General features: G+C 42.1%; 1 protein-coding gene and 1 long non-coding RNA gene across 4 annotated transcripts in view; one reads left to right on the top strand and one right to left on the bottom strand.

Annotated features, from left to right (window-relative positions):
- The window catches only part of THADA (THADA armadillo repeat containing), a 324408-nt gene that overhangs the window by 141681 nt on the left and 158957 nt on the right, over nucleotides 1-23770 (bottom strand). For all 3 annotated transcript variants that reach the window (XR_009405400.1, XM_059406207.1, XM_059406206.1), the window contains exon 29: nucleotides 9548-9716. Coding sequence is in view for 2 of the 3 variants with exons in the window: in XM_059406207.1 (XP_059262190.1) it covers nucleotides 9548-9716 (169 nt within the window). In the remaining variant the exon portion in view is untranslated. The remainder of the gene's footprint in view (nucleotides 1-9547; nucleotides 9717-23770) is intronic.
- Nucleotides 7404-12819, top strand: LOC132021595 (uncharacterized). Its single transcript, XR_009405401.1, has 4 exons — nucleotides 7404-7698; nucleotides 9048-9139; nucleotides 9949-10058; nucleotides 12217-12819. It is a non-coding gene; the product is annotated as an uncharacterized LOC132021595 (long non-coding RNA).

The following is a 23770-nucleotide window of genomic DNA, read 5'->3' on the forward strand; positions in this document are numbered from 1 at the left end:
CTTTGATCTGACCTACAGATAGGTAGAGCACACTGACAGGCCCAAGGAAGCTCTCTGTGAAGCATGAGAACACAATCAAGACTGCTGAAAATCAACTTACCTTCTCTCCTATGTACACGCTCACATATCAGCAGGAATCCTCACCTTGTTAACGACATTAGTTCAATGTACAACACTCATTTTTCTCAAACACAGCTTTTCTGAGGGCAAAATCTTTCCCTCACCATCTACAACAACGGTCTTTGCGTTTTGGGTTCATCGACCCCTTCTGGGGCCAGCTTTGACAGTGGTGACAGCAGCAGCAGCAGCAGCAGCAAGCAGGAACCGCGACAGCTAACGTTCACCGACCGCCTACCATACGCCAGAGGCCATGGCGAGCACCGCTCGTGTCTGAATTCATTTAACCTCCCCCACAACCAACCCATGAGAAAGTGGTATCTTCCCATTTACTGAGGCGGATGTGGAGGCACAGAAATCAACTTACCTGAAACAACACAGCTAGCAAGCAGCAGGGCTAGGATCTATGTGGCGACAAACTGGTTCCAGAGGCCATGTTCCCGCTTATGTGGTATAACCTCTTCAAGCATATGCGTGCAGCTTTTACATACTTACTTCTTTGGAAATTACATACTACCCTATTGATATGTACATTACTATACATCTGATATACAAAAGCAGTGGAAAGGATGAGAGAGACAGATAACGTGCCAAACTATTCTTCCACACACATTACCATCTTGCACACCTCACTTTGAAGGCCATGGCCTGACACAGGCCATAGCCCGACACCATGCAGATGGCTTGGCCTGGCGTTAGTGGGCTCTGAGGGCTGACCTGTGCCCACCTCTCCAACATGCTCCAGGCCTGACAGGCTTACCCACTGTGGCCCGCAGACACCTTCAGCATGACCCCCCTCTGAGCTGTGGCTCACGTCAAGTCCCTATGCCAACAAGAGAAAATTCTTTAAAGGTTTATCCCAGACCCAATATCCCCACGAGGCTTTCTCTGAGCTCTCCTCTCGGCTGTGTGCTCTCAGCCACACGCCGGGCCCACACCACGGCCATGCATTTTTGTGTAGTTGTTTGTGGTGTGGATGGCTTGTTCTCTGCCTCAGCTTATAAGCCTCTTGAGGGTAAAGAACGTGTTCCACATTACCTTTTCTTTGTATCTTCCATGGCATCTGGCATACTCTTATGCTCTTAATTAGCACTCAGTGTTTGCTAAATAAAAGAACAAGTACACATTCTCTCTGTTTACTGCACATCTCTAAAGCCCAAGTCCAGAGAGTTACAGAAAAGATCATCCTGGAAAACAGGAGATACGATTAGATGCTTTCCTCTTTACCTAAGCTCATGGGATCCAAGATAGACTGACTGGCTTATATTGGGAAATGACTTCCCACAGTCCCCAGTAATCTGCTTGTATAGCATGGAGACTTCATAGAACATTCTAGTTTCTAAAGTAAAAGCATCCTTCCTGGCCTTGTTTATTCACTACTCACTGCCTCCTCTGTTAGCATGTCCTTAGAGTTAAAGGTAATCTTGAATGTACAGACATGTGTAACAAACCTAGTTTCAGGAGAAAAGAAGTTTATGTTTTACTTTAAAAAAAAAAAAAAGGTTTTCCTTGTCTCTTAATGGGATTTGCTCAAATGTTACCTTTTCAACAATGACTATTCTGACACCTCATTTAATAGTGCCATCTGCATTCCTCTCTAATCACCTCCTGATTCACTTTATCCTACTCTGCTTGTTCTTTTTGTCCATATTAGTTATTACCTTCTAATAAATGATATGATTTACCATAACAAATTAGAATAAATTCTATTATAATATCATTTACTCTTTGGTCTGTCTCCCTACCTCCTGCATACAAGGTCTGTGAGGAGAGATCTTTGCGAGCAAGGATCTATCTCCTTTGTTCCCTGATGTATTCCAAGTATCTAGAACAGTGTTTGGCATGTGGTTGGTACTCAGTCAGCAGAATGCACAGATAAGTAGACGATGTCAACTTCCATTTCATTCCACACCTTGAAGGCCTCAGACAGTGTCACTTTAGCCTTAGAATGTTCCTTCTCTCATCCGGAGAAGTGGTAGAACATGGCAGTTAACCACACAAGCTTGAAAGCTTTGAATCCCAGCTGTGCTTTTGCTAAATTATCCCTGCATAGCTTTAGTGAAGGGTTTAGTCAAACCCTTCCTGCCCTCAGTTTTCTCATTAGTACAATGGGTATAATACCAATCACTCAGAGGCGCCTCCACAGGCACTCAAAATATGCGCGCGCGCACACACACACACACACACACACTATATATGGACTCAGTAACTGGCATGTGCGTGTGTGTATATATATATTCTTTTCATTATTACTTCCCCCACTGTAATCCCAAACAGTGACAAAAGCCTGGGGTCACGTCTTCAGATAAATCTAAAAATTCTGCATATCAGGAGTACAGAGCACTACAAAAAGCAGTAGCACTTTTGGCTGGGACAGTGACAGTGCACTACAGTCAATGCTCCAGACCTGGCAGCTAAAAGCTGTCTCCTCCACCCAGAGAAAGCTCCCTAAGTAACACATACCAAATAAAAGCCTTTCGATATGTATAAGGAAAGGATTAATTCATCTTCAGAAGTAGCATTTTAATTAAAAATGACTTTTCTGGGCTTAGATCCAGAAAGGAATATATTGCCAAAAGGTAAGATTTAACAAGGTTTAGCTCTTCTTTCCTTTTTTTTTTTTTTTAAATTAAAGTGCTTCCCAATCCCTTTCACGTCAAGGCACACACAGAAAATAATCTTTCTTTGGCACCCCAGGACAAACAGATGCCACGGCTCCCAGCTGCAGGTGACTGCCTAGAGCTTCCAGCCCCGCTCAGCCCCACTCAGACTTGCTGAGAGTTAAAGGAATCAATAAACACTTGGCACATTCGCGAGCACACCATTGGAGGATTGCTGCCTTAGCCCTTCTTGGACTGGAGACCTTCCTAGCAACTTAAGATTTTTCTCCCTTCACATGAACACCAGTCCTCGGGAAGAGAGAGAGAATGAATCTGGCCACTAGTGACCAGAGCGAGCATTTTCTTTATGACTCGGTCCAGAAAAAAAGCACACTGACCAGCAATCCATTTATAACTTACAACATCAGCGTAATTTCATGCTTTTGTTTTTACTTTCCATTCTGAAATTTTATTTTCTGTGTATAAAATAAACAATGGACGTAGGCCAACCTTAAGTCACCAAATGGAATCTATCAAGCAGTGTTCTATTTCTGGGCTGCTGGAGCATTCTACTTTATGTTTCACAATTTTGTACTTGTAAGAAATGTGAAAAAGATAGAATTTCTCAAGCATAAGGTGTGGTCTTACATGGTCACTTTTTTAAAGATGGAATCGATCATTCTTTTAAATTCAACTCTAAGTTTTGGGGCAGCACCTAGTAAAAAATACATTTTCTAAAAACATTCATTTCCTGATATTAAGAAAATGCCGACAGAATTTATACTTAAGACTACCTCTATCATTGATTTTCTTTTTGTTTCCACTACTCTCTGCCACAGAGAGTTAAGGAAGGTTGGTCTTATCCCTGTTTTCCTGAACTTGAAGAAATTTTTCCTTCAGAAAAGTAGCTGGCTGAATTGACCTGACTTTCTTTCTTTCCTGGTTTTCTGCTTTTGTTTTCCACAAAGGTAATGCCAAGACCTGCCTCTAATTTTGTCCTCCTGCTGTCCTGCCCAGCCCAGCTGTTCCCACCCCCATAAAGATCCTAACTCTATGCCTGACACAGAACATTCTAGACTAAAACAGACTGTTATCTTAGTCTCCGTTTCCTTTCATGCCTGATGCCCTATCTGGCAGCTCTATCTTTTGCCTCATCTTCTTTTCTGTTATTCATATGCTCCCTGGTCCCTGAGGGTTCAGCTGGCTCACTTGGCTTCTAACCCACAGCTCCCCAGACTCGGAGGTAAGAGCCTTAAAGGCAAACTCATGTCTTCACCTGTACCTAGAACTGGGTCTGAGTCTGCTGAATTGAATGCAATCTTGACCTCTTTTTCATGTTCCCAGCAGCTCCCAGGCCCAGAGCCCACAATTCCTGTGGGTGTCCATGTTTGAGAGGTTTTTGTCACACCCTTAAGGATGACGCAGGTATGGCAACTTCAAACTTGGCTACAACATAGGTCCCAATGGAGGATTCTGTATTTTTAGGTTCAGAATATTAAATGAGAGACCAAACAGAAATGATGAGAAAGAGATGAGTGGAGAGAAGGAAGGTGCAATGCTGTAGTGGAATCTAAAAAACAAAAACCACAAATGAGTAAACAAATAAAAAGCAGAATCAGACCCGTAAATACAGAGACTGATCGTGGCCAGAGGGGAGGGGGTGGAAAGATGGGCACAATGGGTGAAGGAGAGTGGGAGGTACAGGCTTCCAGTTATGGAATGAGGAAGTCATGGGAATAAAAGACACAGCACAGGGAACACAATAATTTCCTAATGGCGATGTAATGGGACAGATGGGAGCTATGCTTGTGCTGAGCATACAATCACCTGTAGAGCTGGTGAGTCACTACGTTGTACACCTGAGACTAATGCAACACTGTGTGTCAACTACACTAAAAAACAGAAAGTCTTGGGGCGCCTGGGTGGCTCAGTGGTTAAAGCCTCTGCCTTGAGCTCTGGTCATGATCCCAGGGTTCTGGGATTGAGCCCCACGTCGGGCTCTCTACTCCGAGGGGAGCTTGCTTCCTCCTCTCTCTCTGCCTGCCTCTCTGCCTACTTGTGATATCTGTCAAATAAATAAATAAAATATTTAAAAAAAAAAAAAAACCCAGAAAGTCTTTTACTACTTGTAGCCCCTTAGGGCTTCACTGACTTCCTCTGTCCCTCTGTTTTTATAACACTGATTTACTTTGTTTCTAGCATCGAATCAGGTTTTCAGAACTGAGCGACAAGGGATTAAAAACAGAGTGGAGATGGGATTCTTTGTCTGGTTTCCCGAGGCAGAAAAAATTGTTATTCACATCAACTATCAGGAGTGATTTCTCAACACCTGGCAGGATTGCTGAGCGTTTTAATGAAATCGCACACGCAATTTACATGTGTGATTTATATTCTACAGGAGGTGCTCAAAAATGTTAATTTTACTTCTCTTATCGCAAACTCACCAAATGTGTGGGCCTAGGCTGTCTGAAATCCATGCTGGCTAATATTTCCTGTCAACCCAAGTGTGCAGTACCGCCACTCAGCTTCATGGCCAGAAAAGTGATTTAGGATTCTCCAAGTGCAAAAATCAAGGCTCCAAATTTGGGTAGTAGGGGAAGGAGGTGGAGAAGTAAGAGAATTAAACAAGGTGTTCAACAGATGATGCTGGCAAAACCTGAGAAAATTTAATACCGGCAAAGGGATATTTAGAACTGTGGGTATTATGTGGATTAACTGGTGAAAAAAAGAATACCTTTGCCTAGAAGTTTCACATAAATGCAAAAGTGGCTTTTCTGCTTCAATAGAAGCCAAATTACCTTGACTGTCCTCTTTATTCACAGAAGAGCTTCAGTAAAGAAACAGCAGGGACCACCTCTTACAGGTTTATATCATGAGAAAAAGAAGTAAAACAGAAAATGAAAAAAAACCTCAAAATTCAAGTTTCTATTTAAAATGGTCTCTATTTCCTTATGAAACACCAAAATGTGAGCTAAGTACCCTAGAATCAGAATAAATCTTGCCTTGTAATTGTTGACCAAAATGCTTCCTCAACATAAGAGAACTTTTTGAATGCCAATATGATTTCTTAGGAGTGATAAGTAACCTAGTAATAATGTTAAGGCCCCAACATGAAGAATTTTGGCAACAAAAACAGACGGTTAATTCTACTTAAAAGACAGGGTAGCCCTGCCAGCCAGTGTTGTTCCCAAATGAGGTAATGTCCATGGCTCTTATCTAGCCTTTATGGAGATTTAATGTCATTTACCATTGGCTCTTACCAACGGGCTGCATAATCTCACCTTTTCTCATGTGTGTTACTTCTATCCCTGTCAGCATTGCAATTAGAAACCTCTGGTTTTTAAAATGATTAAGAAACTGATTCCCACATGTCTTCTTTTGATGCATGTCCTATAATTTGAGTCTTGCTTCAACCGTTCCAGAAAATTCAGAGATCAGTATAGTTCTCATTTTCAAGGTATCTTAGAGAAATACTCTGAGGTTTGATATATTTATGTAAATATTTTTCAAAGAAGCCAAAATGTGTAATTCAAGAAAAAGTTCTGTGAAAGAACTTGCTTTCACAAAATGATTTCCTCCTTTCAGAAAAAAGGGAGGAGGGCTATTTTATATTTATTTAGCTGGCTCTGAAAGTCCCATGGAGATTCTCATGCCTTTCAATCCCTAACACCTCTTTTCCAGGTGCAGCCTTTTATCGGTTTCAAAGGTGGCTTTATGTGGAGAAGGAATCCAAAAGCTGTAGAAAGGAAAGAGAAAAAAAGCCCTCCCCATCTTAACCCCTTAAGCTTTCCTCACAAAGAACAACAGAGTGAAACCGAACTATTACGACACAGACGAGACACCGAAATGGGACACGACAGAAGGGTTTTCACATGCCTTTGACTTCCTTTTTTCACCCAGGGTACAGACCAATCTTGGTAAAGACAGGAATCTGTTTGACAAACATGAACATGACACCTAACACCCAACGCCCATATTGTTCTGCTCTGTTTTCAACAAGCCCTTCACCTCCCAACACTCAGGAACAAAAGCAACAGCCACAACCAATCTGGAGTTACAGGGCTTTTACCTTTCTGGGGAGTTTCGCACTTTGGGTCCCAGGAAAGTCAATTTGAGATATCAGAGGCAGCCCAGATACAGAGCAGAAGACCATGCTTTGTTGCCGGGCAGACTGGTGAGACAAAGGCCTGACCTGTTAGGGCTGCGTGTGGGAAACCAGGCTGGGAGGCCCATTTGTACAAGTGGCAAGACAGCCAAAGAAGCAATTCCAGCCTTACCGCTTCTGACAAAATTTAGCCAAGAGTTGATCTGCAGGGAAGAAAATCTGCTGGCTGATCCCCACTCCTTCCTTGACAATCTGAGCCCCCTTCTAACTCAGCTGCAGAATCTAGACATCTTTGAAAAGCCTGTTCTTTGTTACTCATTACCACCAGCTTCTAACCTTCAAAGCACCAGAACTGGACAGAATCAAGTCACCTAACTTGTATGTGCCTCAGGATCCCACGTTTAAAACCAAGATAATACCACCCCGTCTCCTCTTCATCACTGAGATATACTGAGGACCAAGAGAGGCGAGTGCCTGAGGGTCTTCCCCGAAGAGACCACCAAAGGCCCACAGTGTATACAACACAGACCAGAGGGTCTGCCCTGGGACCCTTGGGGGGTCACCACGCTCTTTTCAGATCTGCAAGATCAAACTCTTTCCAAAACACCACTAGGCCACTCCTTCTCGTGCAGTACACAATGGAGTCTGCTGGGGCCACAAGGTGTGTGATGATGTCATCACTCTAATCATGACTAATGGAATGTGTGCTTGTGAGTTCTTGTGCTGTAAGATTTTCTGTTTTAGAGTCTAGTTAAGTATCGGTAGACAAAAGCTCTTTGGAATCTTCAATAACTTGCCTGTGGTTAAAGAGGCCCTGAGACCAGTGCAAGACCAGCCAATCCGGAACTTGGTCCCACTGAAGCATGCAGTTCCCAGGTGGGTCAACTTCTCACCCACCCTGAGCCTTGCCATGTGCTGTTCTCTCTGCAGAAGGATTCCCCCTCCCTCTTCGGCCTGGCTAGTTTTTTTCTGCTCTTTACTTAGATGTTGCTTTCTCTGGGACACTTTCCTTGGCTTCCCCAAAATGAGTCAGATGGCCTTGCCGTGTGCACGCTACACTGCCCAAGTTCAGGCCTTTTTTTGGCCTTTGACTCCTTTAATGCAACAACTGTTCTGACAGACACAGCAGTATGTTGGAGGCATTCCACAACTACTGGCTGAATATATACAGTGACCAAGGAAGGAAGGAAGGCAAGAAGATAGGTCTCTCTTGCATTCATTCTCACCTAGAGGGAATCAGTTACTAAAAATATTAGTGTCCATTATAGAACAGGCTCACTAAAGCTAGGATAATAATAACAAAAGTAACTATATACCATATTATGTACCTGGTGCTATTCTATGCACTTGATATGCATTAGTTCATTTAATCTTCACAAAATCCCTAACAGGTATACATTACTATTATCCTTATTTCAAAAATGAAGACACAGCATTATAGGTTAACTATACTGTAATTAAAATTTAAAAACTTAATAAAAACAATGAAGAGACAGAAGTGTAGGCAGTGAGTAGTAGATCAGAAATGGATGCCAAGCCTGTCTGGTTCCAGAGTCCCATACTCTGAATCACTCTAGCCTCTCGTGTCGGCAGTGCAGACCTCAAGCTTAGAGCATATATTGAGATCCCAAGGCCATCTCTCAACTCTGCTCACAAACCAGGCACAAGATTTGATACTTAAATCCCCCTCCAATGCCGACCCATCATGAGTGATCCCGGCAGACACGTGAGCAGATCTCACCAGTACCATCTGTTTCCTAGGTAAGAGGTAGGGCTTAAGATAGACAATTTCAGGGGTGCCTGGGTGGCTCAGTGGGTTGGGGCCTCTGCCTTTGGCTTTGGCCATGATCCCAGGTTCCTGGGATCGAGCCCCACACCGGGCTCTCTGCTCAGCGAGGAGCCTGCTTCCTCCTCTCTGCCTGCCTTTCTGACTACTTGTGATCTCTGTCAAATAAATAAATAAAATCTTAAAAAAAAAAAAAAACAATTTCAGTAAGAAGTCTATTTCTCATTCATTTGTTGTACTTTAGTCCTTTCTAGAGGAAATGTTAAAAGTGATAAATATATTTGTATATTTATTAAAAATAGAAAGTCTTTCTTGTAGCACAGAGAAAACAGAAAAGTGGGATTGACCTTTCCATGTGCTATGGTGTTACACTGCTGGGGAAATTCCCGGTGATGTGTATAACTCTCCTTCTGTGTCTTGTACTAACTTCTCTTTCAAGGAATGCCCACAGCTTCACCCTGAACAGGGAGTGGCCCAGAATGTTCTGCAGGCACTTGATGGAAAAGACAAAACTCTAAGTGGTTCAGAGCGGTAAGTCCGAATGGGAAAGCTTGCTATGTAAAACAGGATTTATTGCAAAAGATGATCTGACTGAATCACAGTGTGATGCTGTACTTAAATTTTTTTTAATGAAAAACAAAAACAAAAAAACCTAGGAAATACCTTTTCTTTCAGCAATAGAAAAAAGTTCTACAGATAAAGTTAAAAGCTTGTGTATCTTGGGTGATGGACATTGGGAAAGGTATGTGCTATGTTGGTGCTATGAAGTGTAAACCTGGTGATTCACAGACCTGTACCCATGGGGCTAATAATACATTATATGTTAATTTAAAAAAAAAAAAAAAAGCAAAAGCTTGTGTATCAAATCTTAACCTGCTAATAGTACATGAGAAATCAAACTTTATCCTGTGCTGTTTGACACAGAGTAACTGTATTTACCTGGAGAAGTGTCCCGTGAATATGGTTCTGCCGGAAACACTGGTCAGTGTTGTTGGGGAGTTGGGCCAACAGAGTTTGGATGGTAGCAGGGATTTCATCTACCATAACAAACGGGACCAAGGCACGAGCTGCCATTTCACGGGACCGGTAGACAGGCGAGTGACCGCATCTGGGGAGACAAAAACACAAGGTCATTCAATACTCATTTCCACATTCGTGCCTTTGTATATGCTAATGTTCTATCTAGTTCCAGATGGGACGACTGAGCTGGGGGAGATAGGAGTTCCCAGTGTTTTTTATACTTCCCTTATGCCAATGATTGTATGTGTGGGTTATTGTTAGCTCTACAGGTGATTTTCCTTTTCACGTAAATACCATTAATATCTGTGGTTTTATCACAGGCATAAATGCAGATCGGCTCTGGGAATGATTCAATAAACAGGTAGTAGCAAAAACAGCTTCCTCCTCAACAATCAACAACTATTCGTTGGGAACTCAAAATGAACAAACGGTAAGTGCCAAGAGAAATAAAACAGTCATTGTGAGGGAGCCTATACTCTGGTTGGCAAGATGAGCTGTACATTTGAGAAGATGACCAAAAGCGCAAGACCATTCTGGGAAAGTGATAAGCAAGTGATTGTCATATTATGGCTACGTGAGGATAAGACTGTAGGTCGTGGTATCGAGAAGGATAGAACTCAGGAAAGCAAGCATAATTCTAAGAAGGCCGAAACCAGGAAGTTGTTTCAGCCAGAAACAGTGAGATAAAGAAAGGGTATAAATGCTCAAGGGACAGGTAGATGTGGTCTGACTAAAGCAGAGGCTCCGAAATAACATTGGAACTTCAGGCTGAGAAATGGGTCTGGCTAGACTGGGTAGTGCCACAAATGACAGAATATATGATCTTGAACTTATTGTCAAGAGAAGAGTTGGACCCTTAAGTCACTGAATCCTAGCCTCTGGGATGACTCACACCCAAAGAGCTTGAATAAAAGCCAGTTCTTAAATCAGTGAAAGTCAGAGACAAGTGGTATTTTGAGATTCTACAGAGGTCATTGGAAAGGCAGGTCATCTAAGGGCCTCTTAACTTTGTAAACACTCAGAATCTGAGAGCCCACAACCATTTTGTTGAAACTGTGCACTTGAGAGCCTTCACAGAGATAGTGTTATTTGAGGGGAAGGCCCAATACGGTAGATCTTGGCTTAAATAAGTTCTTATCTAGAACTCACAAGGCTCCCTGATCTTTTACCCAATTTAAAAAGTAACTCAACTCATAGAAATATCTTACACTCAGAGACAAGGATGGGGAAGATTAGAAGATAGTAGACTCTGTGAAAGAAAGAGACAATCTCTTGCTTTGTTTTCAAAATTACTTAGTATTCCAAAAAGAATTATTGGTAGGATCTGGGCCATGGTAGGCTTAGCATGTGGAGGGACAAAGCCTATGACTGAAATGTTTCTAATACCCAGAGTATCACTGACATTTATCTTAGTATGATAATAAAAGAACAGGCACAATTTCTATACAATTTCTGTTTGGAATGAGCCAAACAATTTCATTATGGGGAGTGGTAAGTCAAGCACTGTGTCATTTTTTTCCTCCTACAAGTGTAGGTCTGTGAGATAAGTCAATCACCACACACTTTACGGATGGGGAAGAGCTTACCTTACATGGTACTGTAAAATGCTGAGAGCTAATGTTACAGTGGGTAGCTAGAGATTTCCCAGTGGTCTTTGACTAGGTTCTGCCAAATCACCCATTTTTTACTTATTTTTCCTTTAAAATGATTAAATGTTTAATCTTTAATTGGCAAATACATTGAAATGTTTGCTTTGGCTCATGGTGGGTGGGTGGGGGTGGAGATTGAGAAAACTTCACTTGACAGAGAAAAGAAAATACTCTGAAAATGCTTTGAGATTTAATTAGCAAATGACCTCACTCAGCCCAGTCATTTGTCGGAAGCTTCCCCATCTGTCTGTCCCCAACTCCTCCAACACACACACTATGTGTTAGTGTGTATTTTATGTTACCGAACTGGGCTCTTGTATATAAATGTTTCTTTTCAAATACAAATAACTCTGACATGGTTACAGATGTTTAGTTTCTAATTAGCAGTAACTGTACACTAAAGAATGCCCCTCCTTTTGCTCTTGACCTTTAGCAAATGATGATTTCACAAAGGAATCTGGCATCCATACAGGAGAAAGAATGGAAAGTGGGAAAAGTGCCAGAATTTTCTGTTTTCGGATACCCTGTGCTAGGGTACTTTCCAAATGCACACAATCAGGTTAAAGAGCAAAACAAAATCTCCCCTTAGAAAAGTAATGCAATTACAGAAAAAAAGAGCTTACTTTAAAAGTAATATTTAATTATCACTCATTGTGAAATGATGATTAAATGTAATTTTAAACTCCTCTCACTGCACATTGTTAAAATGGAAGAATAGATTATAGTCAACACACACACACACACGCACACACACACACATTAAGCAAAATACATTTCCAGGTTACTGTTTTGTTAATTACTGGGGGGCAAGGAGGGATCTGATGACATTTAGCTTTTCTCCAGGTCTATGTGGCCTGGAGTGTGAGGGGATATAAAAACAGTCTTTTTAGCCCTGAGCAGAATATATCTTAAGCTAAAATCTATCTTTCCCTTGGGTAGAATCTCCTAGTTTGATCCAGTAAATGTGCCGGAATCAAGCACAGTTGCATTTTGGTGACAGAGACTCTAGTGGCTATTCAGAATGGAAAATCAGAACACCCGGATCTCCATCCTGCTTTTGGACACTCTTTTATAACCTGGACAAGTCACAGTAACCTCTCTGGGCCTCAGCTGAGCCAGCAGTGGTAGCAATAATCGATATTCAGTGTTCTCACCTGTCTATGAGAACATTCCAAAGATGCTTTGGAGATACAAAGTTTCCCTAGTGCAATGTGCCTGTGTCCAGCACAGCATCAGCATGTTCTAAGGATCCCAAGCCTCTGAAGGCTTCAATGAGAGAATTAAGACTGTGGTGTGAATGTTGACCCATTTTTAAGAAGAAAAGACAACAAATTGATGATATAAGGCAATGAGTTTTGTTTTGGGTTTTCTCTCTCTCTCTCTCTCTTTGTTTTTTTTTTTTTTTGTTTTTTTTTTTTTTTTGTCTCCATTAAAAATAAAGAGGAGGACACTCAAGCCCTTCTGAAAAGAAGTAGGAGTGCTTCTGTCTCTCTAAGCTTCAGTTTCTTCTGGAAAATAAAGCAAATGGATTTGGAATCTCAATGGTCATTTTACTTTTACTATTGTTTGAAAACCATGTCGTCAGCAGCCCCAGCTGTATTCTAAGCCTGAACACAAGGTCCTTCCACAGGATGTACAGACCATGCTGACACCTGAACCTTTAAACCTTTCACTCCAATTAACCCTTTCCACATTCATTTTAATCTCATCTTTACTGAGCACCTACTGCACTCTCAGCACTGCGCACCATGAGAAATGACACATTTGGGGGATGCCTGGGTGGCTCAGTGGGTTAAAGCCTCTGCCTTCAGCTCAGGTCATGATCTCAGGGTCCTGGGATAGAGCCCCGCATCGGGCTCTCTGCTCAGCAGGGAGCCTGCTTCCCCACCCCCTGCCTGCCTCTCTGCCTATCTGTGATCTCGGTCAAATAAATAAATAAAATCTTTAAAAAAAAAAAAAAAAGAAATGACACATTTGTCAGCATAAAGCTTGCATCCTGCAGTCAATAGCCTGGGCAACTAATAAAACACCTGCACACCCCTATTTCTTTATCATGCAATATTTCTGCAGCACATGAGGGCATTATAAACCCAAATTAACAGATGAAGCATACAACAAAGCTCAGAAGAGCGAGGTGGACCCTCCAGCATATATAAGCAATAGCACCCAAGCCAGGGCCATATCCATGGCTCCAAGATGGAGCCTGTGGGCTATTCCAAGCTGTACCTCAGACCTGGAAATCCAGGGAGCATAAAGACATAAAAACAAAAATTAAAACACAAGCTTTACAAGTATGTAGAAAATCCCTAAATGAGTGTGGTTTTGGTTTTTGTTTCTAATATTTGCATGATCATGAAAACATTTCAGGATCACATGTATACTGTAGACTCTCTCAAAAGAGAAACGGATTTACAAACATATACAGACAATTTCCCATATAATTTCAGGGGTTCATGACACACACCCAAAACCCCTGGCGCAGGGCTTCCCAGACCCTGGCCGAGAATCTCCAGTTGCTCCTTTGCACACAGTGTGACTGTCAGGTCTGTGCTCTGTTTAGAGACGGTGACAGAGAACAGGACTCTGGCTCACAGGAAATCACTGATCTGGAGGGAAGCCAGACCGATAACCCTATAATCACAGACCAGGGGTACCATGGAGGCGCACACACGGCTGTGAGCAGCACAGAGAAGCTAAGCAGGAGGTGGAGTTGGAATGGCTTTCTGGAGGGAAGAAAGGACCTTCAAGTGAGGATGATACACACCACGGGACTTCAGGAAGCCCGGAGAACCCTGAAGAGTTTAGAACGTGGTGTTCTGAGGAGGCAACAGGTCTTCTGAGATCTTCCCCATGCTTCACCCTGTTTCCTAGAGTGATGGCTGAGCTTTAACCAGGTGTTTCCCTCTTTATATTTACCCTCAGAATCTGTTCCAATTTTCTTGGAAGGTTTCACAGGTAAGTGGCTGGACATCACCCAAACTGTCTCTGCTCACCCGAACTTCCTAAAGGAGGCATGGAGACATCTACTGAGAGCCTAGCACAAGTACACGCTGGGATAGGTACCAGGAAATCAGAAAGAAAAGCCACACTCAGGCCACAGGAACCTACAGGGAATAGGAAAGACAGGCCGATCAGCCAATGCTTCTCAGGGCTCTAGGAAGTAACCATAGGCTGTTACGAAGAGCTAAGGGGAGACATGCAGAGAGGAGGGTGGGTGGTCTGGGAAATATGGTCGGGCTGGGATGCAATGGGGGCCAGCAGAAATGGGTTTGACCTGTGTCGTTCCCGACATGAACCTAAACTGCCCTTCTGTGTGCCCAGACAGAAGGAAGGGAACTGAGGTTTACTGAATGCCTACTGTGTGTGAGCGCTGACCATGTAGTCTAGACACCCTAGTTCATTTACTTCACTAAATCTTCATTCTAATGTCATTATCATCATCCCTATTTTAAGATGAGGAAAGTGAGGTTTCCCAACATACTTCAGATCATAAAACTAGCAAGTGGCAGATCCTGCATTCCAGTTAGGGTTATCTGCAAAATCTAGTCTCTCTCTCTCTCTTTAAAGATTTTATTTGTCAGAGAGAGAGAGAGCACAAGCAGGGGAAACAGCAGGCAGATAGAGAGGGAGAAGCGGTCTCCCCACTGAGCAGGGAGCCCAAAGCAGGGATCGATCCCAGGCTCTAGGATCATGATCTGAGCCAAAAGCAGACGCTTAACTGACTGAGCCACCCAGGCGCCAAGCAAAATCTGCTCTTTCTAAGATCTGATGAAGCAACTGCCTCGAAATCCTCAGTCTGGATAAGCTTTGGAAAAGTTCAGCCTAGTCACACTGAAGTGTGACTCGCTTTTGGAGCCATTAAGTCTCTCACTGGTTAAAGGTGAAGCAACAACAATGAAGATGATGCTGGTAACAGTGAACACTTACTGAGCACCTACAGAGGGCCAGACTTAATGTTAAAATCTTTGCGTGTATTACACTATTTAATCCTTATAACAAGACAGAATAGCTGAGAGAACCTTCTCAGGCAATGCGAGGGAGGTATTTTTGATAGGACTTCATAAGGTCCACTGACCTTGTGTGAGTGCCTCATTTCACAAGAATCAGAGTGCAAGTGTTCAGAGAAGTCTCAGAATGACTTCACCATCCAGCTAATAGCCCCTTCCACTCTCCCTTACTGACATAACCAAGGCTCCCCCAGTTCCTCTGTATTCCCGGACCCAGCTCCAGTCCTCTCCTCACTTGCCGCAGGTCAAGCAGTACCTTGTACCAAACAGAAGCCCTGAAACCTCTCCTGCTGATAAAAAAGGCCACCAGCCTTCTCTAGATGTGCCTACCTGACTTGGCAGTTGGCATCTTGAGAGCTGGGTCGAGTTTAAAGAAGCTGTATGAGATTTACTCCCAAGTCCTTCACCAGATTTACTCAAGAAAGCCCCGCCATCATGGCACGTTTCTCATACCGCAAGGCTATCTGCTTTTGGGCAACGGTCATCCATTGATCAAAGGTGCTATAACCCTACCTTGCAGGTTATCTCTGCAGTCTGGGTGAGAAGGCAGAGACCTAACCCTACACTATTTTAAAAGAAAAATCTTGCTATAAAGTTGACCCTTGCATTACATGGGCTTGGACGGTTCGGGCCCAGTTATATGTAGATTTTTTTCAATAAATACATGGGGGAAAAATTGGGGGGAGATTTGTGTCAATTTGAAAAAGTCACAGAGGAACTATGTAGCCTAGAAATACTAAAAATTTTAAGAAAAAGTTAGGCGTTATTGTAAGAATACAGAATACAATCCATATAACATAAAAATATGGGTCAATCAACTTTGTTATCAAGACAATGCTTCCAGCCAACAGGAGGCTATCAGTTAAACTTTGGGGGAGTCAAAATACGCAGATTTTCAATGGTATGGGGTGGGAGGATCAGAGCCCCTAACCCCCTGAGTTGTCCAAGGGTCAACTGCATATGTTCTGTCAAACCAACCATTGTTTCATTCTTAGCACCTCTGCCTACATAATTCGCTCTCACTGGCATGAATGTCCTTTCACCCTCTACACTTGGGGAACCCCTCTTCTTCTGACCTCTGCTCCTGCTCAGGTATCACTTCTTTTGCAAAATCTTACTGCACCCCTTCTGGTGGGAAGCAATCACTTCCTTTCCCATCCCCTGCCCCTGCAATGGCACATTTAGATTATCAGAGCCTGGGGGCACACCTCCTATGCCTTCCCCACAACAGCCTCAAGGGTCATGGTGGCCAAACCAAAATGATTTGGAGAGCAGAAACAGGGTCTTTCTTTCTTTCTTTTTAAATTCGAGGGTAGTTAACAGAAACAGGGTCTCATACTTCTGAATAATACAGCACATTGGACAGGAGATAAAAACTTATTCTGGAATCCAGAAGACCTTCGTTTAAATCTAGGTCCTGCTAGTGTGTGACCTTGGACAGATCAGTGAACCTCTTAAATTTTTATCTTCTCTAAAATGGGCAAGAGAAATGACCTCACGGCGCTGTTGTGAAGCCTAAACGAGATAAAGCACAAGAGACGCAATGCCTTCAAGTTAGCAATCGGTCAGCATAACTGTTATTAAAGCGAACAGGTGGATACCTTTCAAACGTAAGAGCTTTATCCACATGTACAAACTCTCTAGTGTTCTCTGTTTCAAACACTGGCTGAGGACACAGAGCCTTGCTTGTACCAAACAGGCTTCAAGGGCTCCCAAGGGCTACCCTTCCCTCTCCCCACCAGCGGAGCTGGAAGAGACAGATGGAAGATTGAGTTTCTTTGGGGCAACTGGCTAGTTTACGTGAGGCCTACTGCCTTTATTCTTCAGGTCCAGGGCCCAAATTTCATTCCAATCCTGTTTCTAATGCTGTTCACCAAAGAGTTCTTTTTTGTTTTCGTTGGGTATGACGAGGCCGCTCCCAACGATGAAGAGGCGACAGCCCCGATGACACAGACTCTGCTCCCCATGACGCCACTCCAACAGGGCTTTCGAATCTTGCTTTCAGGAAACATGTACGTGTGTGTGTGGGTACGTGTGTGTGGGTACCTGTATGTGCACATAAGAGAGAAACCCCTGAGGGGGGGAAAAAAGCTGTACCAGAGTTTGAAAAACTCTGTGTGTCCTGTGACTGTAAGTATGTTTTTGTTGTAAATGCAACATTCCCGAAGCCCTTCTCCCCCATTCTCAGGTGAGTTCAGTGCCCGGCAGGGTTGCCAGATTCTCTACTTGTCCTTCCTATACCAATTTTCAGTTCATGAAAGGCCCTACCACCACCCAACCTCCTTGATCCTTTCCCTGCAACTCAAACCGCCAGCACTTAAAAGCTGCGTTTCCTGTAATCTCGCCCTCTGAACAGCTCATGGATTTCTTTACTCAAATATGTTTCTTGGAAGGATAATGGGTTCAGGACTTTTGAAGTTTGATTTTTTAAAATCCTTGGTTTGGGCAGTGAGAAAGAAATAAGAGCCTAGACAGTAGCTAAACTAGAAATTGCACATTGCCAGCTTTCCTTTACAAAATATATATGTATCTGCAGGCAGAACGCTTAGTTTAAATGTTTATCTGCTGGGCAGCTCAAAGCAGTAACTGCTCTTTGCAAACTGACTCCAAACAACATGGTAGAACCTTTTTGAAAAAAAAAAAGAAAATGTTTTTATGAAGAAATGCTGACAATAATGAACCACAAGAGAACATCTGAAAACGGCAGTGTGTAACCGCCTGGGACAGCTCAACCACAGAGCTCAGCCATGGGAGACATGTTCTCTGAAGATCACCTTCATTCGGCCTCCAAGTTACCAAAGTTCTGCGCAGGCTGATCAGTGACACGCTGTTAACCCCTGAGTGGTGAAAATGGCAGCTGCCAGGAGCTGGGAATTAACCTCCATCACAGTGACACCGGTCCAGGCCCTGCAAGAGCTGGGCACCGCACTGGGCCATGTATGTGGCAAAAACACGGGGGCATGGGTGCAATGACAATAGCTACTTGCATCTGCACCATTCCTTTTGGTGCTAGGAAATAGAGCGAGGGAATTTTCCAACAAGGACAGAGGAAGGTGTCTAGTGTGGTGCTTACTTCAAAGAGCTGCTTGAATGGTGCTCCTTAATTATTTGGAACTACAAATGTGACTTAAATAAATGAAAGGGTGCCTGATTGCTGAATGCAAATCCCTGGTTACTTGTTGATATCAAAATATATAGACAAAATATGAAAATTCTTATTTCATCTGAAATTTCATTTTATTCTTTCATTATTTTTTGCCTTGATGAATTCAACTGGAAATGGAATTTTTCAGATTCCAACCAAATGGTCTAGACAGTTGGAAAGAAGGGGTTTTACTCTCTAGAGCAATGAGATGTGGTGTACCTTTACTTAACAATGATTCTTTCCTGACTCTGGGAAAAACATGAAAAAGACTTTATAGCAACATAAATACAAAGACTTTGGAAGCCCTAGAGATTAAAACGGAATCATTATTTTCAGTCTTTCCCCCAAATAAAATGGAATATTATAAAGGGGAAAAATATAGATATTTAACACAAACAGTATAAAACTTCCCTAACAAAGCAAATAATCAGTAGATTTAGTTTGAAATCTTGGCATAGTCTTCCCTCCCTGGGCATGTGTGAGGGTTCCCTTGGACTCTGAATCAGTAAGCCGCACACTGGTCTACTGGTCTCCCCGTGGACAGCTGGAAAATCTGTCTGGATATACCCTCAGGGCTCCCGGGTATGATAAGCTGTGTGCGGGACAGGAGCTGAGGGCGGCAGTTCATGCAGACAGAGGGAAAGAGCTGCACATTCCTTTGAATAGCAAAAGTCCTCACATTGTTTCTACTCTGGTTCCACAAAAAGCTGAGAGATGAGCCCATTCAGGCAGCCAGTGATTTCTAAAGGGGTTGAATGTAATACCTGGCTCCAGCTCGTCTTGCTTCTTTTCTTGTAGAGAGTAAGTGGCTCACAGAAAACAGTCCTGAACACACAGGGTCTCTGTGGGATAATAGTCACTACTCAAAGGCCAATTTCTTGAAGCAAATCCCATTCTAGTTGTAAGTCACTCCATTAAACTTTACAGCGTGTGGTTCCATATTTACCATGAGTGGTTTCCAGTTCCCAAACACAGGACTGGGTGGGCAACTCAATGGACTACACAAAAGAATTTACCTTCTTTTAAATCTAATATACATACTTAGGGGGAAGGTTCAGAAAGGAATGTTCATGGTTTGGTTGAAAAAGTTTGTTTTTAGCTTTCCAAAGTTTCAGAACCCGCGATAGCTCTCTATTGCCACATTAAATACAAGTTTCTCATTCTGGCATTCCAAGCATCCTCAATCTGGCCCAAGACTGGCGGAGCAAATTATAGGTGCCGAGTGAATCTTTCTCAAACCAACAGAACCTGACTTTTCAGGTGACTATATCTGAAAAGATATTAAAATCTCATAAAATCTAAACATCCTGTGAGTCAAGTAAGGGCTCAGCAAACACTGATGATGATTTCTAAAGAAACACTTTTAAATGTGTACAGTTTTATTAACTTGTGTGTCTGCTAGATGTCGGGCAAGATGCTAGGTATTTTTGAATATTTTATCACATTTTTAGTACTCATATAAACCCTTTAAAATAACTATATAATACTGTATAAACATATGTAGGTTTTGCTCTAGATGGCCTAAGTGGGAACATGTACAGAATGATGAGTTACCCAATGAAATGTAACCACAATCAAATAAATTGCATTGTGCCAATTTCTTTCAGTTATGGTAAAGCATGTGTAATCCTTTGTAAGCAATTTATCCCACTAATTCCAATAGCTGGAACTCATATTTGCAGACCCTAAACATAATGAATTGGCGGCCTAGGAATGTTTCCTACTGCTCTAACTAGTGTTTTTCAAAACAAAACCTAAAGCTTTATAATATATGATCTTTTTTAAAAAAAGATTTTTATTTATTTGACAGAGAGAGAGAGAGCAAGCGAGCACAAGCAGGGAGAGCGGCAGGCAGAGGGAGAGAGAGAAGCAGCAAGGAGCCTCATACGGGGCTCGATCGCAGGACTGTGGGATCATGATGTGAAACATAAGGCAGATGCTTAACTGACTGAGCCACCCAGGTGCCCCTATATTATCTTTAAGAAAGGCAAATTAGTCACCAGGAGGACATAATAACTGACCCAAAGTCATCCACCAAATTATGGTCCTTGTAGCACAGCCATCAACCAGAAGTTAATGAAGAACCCCATATCAAGCTGCGACAGGCACCCCAAGGTTGTGGCAGTGTCCTCTGCTGACCTCGATGGACACTGATTACCTCTGGTCAAATCAACTATAGTCACTGAAGGTACAGCATTCATATAGAGACAAGTTCTGAATGTCAAAGAAGAGAAATCATTAACATTTTTAATGATAAGAAGCGACACATACAGGTCAGTACTTTGGCTTGGAAAAAAATAATATACGTGATCATCAGCTCTAAGTGACTATTTTGGTGGCGTGAAAGCTGCTGTGAAGTAGAAACTCTCACATGGGCCCCTTGGTGTCTCTGGAGAGAGGCTACTTTTAAAAACATCCTTAGAGTAAAATATTAGCATCTAGCAATGTGGCCACAGGCAAATTACAAAATGTCTTTTCACAGCCTCACTTGCAAAAGGAGATTAGAGTAAGGGACCTCTAAGGTCCCCTTCAATAGCCAAATCCTGTAATTCAATGGACATTTCAACATCCCAGGCAGAGAGCTATATTTTTGTTTTAAAATATCTTTATGACCTCTCTTGACTTGCTCCATTGCTTAACCTCACAATAATACTGATGCCAATAATAAAAGGTGTATGTCTAATACTACCCACACTCAATCTTTCTATACTTGGAGCCAATTTTCTCTAGTTTGAATCTCTCTGGAGTTGGAGAACAAATGACCAGTGTCTTCGACACACAGGAAAACCCTTCATTAGTTGTATTGGAATCCTGTCATTAAATCACCCCTTGTTCTTCCCTTCCGCAGACTAAAACCACTCAACTCCTTTAATCATGTAGAACCTCTTCTCTAGAACCTAGCTAATTATTTTGCCTCTACAAAGAGTTAAATGAATCTTCCCAATACTATCAGCTAAAACAATGATTTGTGCTAGAGTTGGATGAGGGAAATTTGAGCATTTCTTTGGATTTCATTACTCTCCAGAGATTGTAATTTGTTTTTGCTAAAGCTAATTAATGCCCCTAAATGACCTTCCTCTGTTTTGCAGCATCATTTTGAGCTAAAAATCAGAGAGAATGGATTTTTAAAAAACCATGAAGTACATGGAAAGTTTTGAAAAATTCCAAGAAACTGCATATTTTTGGCCTGAAAAAAGAGCAGAAAAAAGCAAGGAATACTGAGATGTTAGCAACAGACCCACCCCATGGAAGATTCTTTCCTCAAATGAAGACCACAATTAGGTAAACTGAGTCACACATCAGCAAGCCTACAGCATCCAAACAGCCGTATTTTTAAATACAGCTGTATTTTTAAATACCTTCAGGGAAAGTTTTGCATCCTCCTATGGTTGCCCCAATGCCCATGTTAGTGTCACAGCCAGAAAGTACTTAAGTATAATTATACTTTTTCCTGCTTCAACTTAATTTCTTTTTGCTGATTCTATATGCCAGGCAAATAGGAATCTGGGTCAAATTCTGAACTCACATGCCAACAAAGACAATACATGGATGGCAAATAAACACATATAAAGATGCTCAGCATCCTTGGTCATTAGGGAAGTTCAAGTTAAAACCACAATGAGATACTACTACACACTCACTAGAAAGACTAAAATGTTAAAGGCTGAGCATACCAAGAGTTGCCTGGGATATGGAACAACTGCAACTCTCATCCTTTGCTGGTGGGAATGTAAAAGGGTACAATCACCTTGGAAAACATTTGACATCAAAAGTGAAACATACGCCATCCACACACCCCACTCATTCCACTCCTAGGTGTTTATGCTAGAGAAATGAAAACATATGTCAGTGCAAAGACTTGTACAGGACTATTCCTAGCACCTTTATTTGAAATAATCAAAACTAGACATAGCACAAATGTCCAGCAAGAGGTGAGCCTATAAAAAACTTGTGATACATCTGTGCAATAAAATATATTCAGTGATAAGAGGGAGCAGAAACACATAATAACACGGATGACTCTCAAAATTAACACCGCTGAGTGATAAAGGCAGACACAATAGAAGGCATAATGGGGGATTCCATTTATATGAATGGAAACAACATAAACACAAATTAATTTATGGTTCCAGAACACGGAATAGCTGTTGCCAGGTAATGGGAGCAGGGTGGCTGGAGATCACAAAGAGGCACAAGGCAACTTTTATAGGTGATGGGTATGTTTCACTATCTTGAAGGGGCGATGGTTTTATGGGTGTATAAACTTACCAAATAGTACACATTAAACGTGCACTTTATTTTATACCAATTATACCTACATAAGGCTGGGTTTAAAGAATAACCTTTCACATACTTTAGAAAAGTTGCTATGCTATGGACAGCCCATCTGGTTTCCCCTTCTCTGCCTCCAGCCCCACCCACACAACATCCCAAGTCTTCCCTTCCTCAGATCAAACAGGCACAGCTATTTCCTTTGAACTTTTATGACTAGAATTAACTTTTCCTTGTGCTCTCTTAAATAATCAAATCAATAAACACTGGAATCCTAACGATTAATCATGTAAGAGCCAAAACACAAAAACTGGTGTTCCCCCCCGCCCCGGGACAATGTTCCAAATCAACATGCTGTTCTAGGACAGGCTTAGGGAGATTAAGTGACTTGCCCAAGCTCAAAACAGGAGTGAATGAACAAGCTGAGATTCAAAGTCATGTCTGTCTGCCTGGATTGCCTGTGCTAGTTGCAAAAACCAGTGTGCCTCAACTATGAGGCTTTGTACCACCACAGGACTGAACAGCAGTAACCTATGTTAAAAGAAGTTCAATTTCGTTACACTTACGCACACTTGACAACTCAAACCATTCAACTGAGCAACGCCAGATTTGTTGGGCCAGCTTTAATAAACACATCTGCATTTAGCAGTAGGATTTTCCATGTGGTTATTAAGGTTAAACAGATTTTTCCCCCATCTTGAGTAGATTAAACTGCTTCCTAATATCTTTTATTTTTGCTTATTCCATAGCAAAAAGGCAAATTTCAACTTATCCCAGTTTGAATCATGCCAAATACTGAGAAAACAGAAGCCAAGTTAGTACACTGTTGTTTAATATAGTCCAAATGAATTCACAATGGAGACCACTGTGCAGAGTTTAAAAATGAAACAAAACTGATCACACAGACACACACACACACACACACACACACACCCTACCACTAATTAAAAATATATTAGCGTTACAACTATACAATTTCAGTGGTGGTGTTATCTTTGTTTGGAAGCAAGGTACACTACTTTACGACTGAAGCCCTTCAGCATTTAATTAGGTTACTAATTATAAGGAG

This window comes from Mustela nigripes, chromosome 7 (genome assembly GCF_022355385.1).
Source record: "Mustela nigripes isolate SB6536 chromosome 7, MUSNIG.SB6536, whole genome shotgun sequence".
Classification (NCBI taxonomy): domain Eukaryota; kingdom Metazoa; phylum Chordata; class Mammalia; order Carnivora; family Mustelidae; genus Mustela; species Mustela nigripes.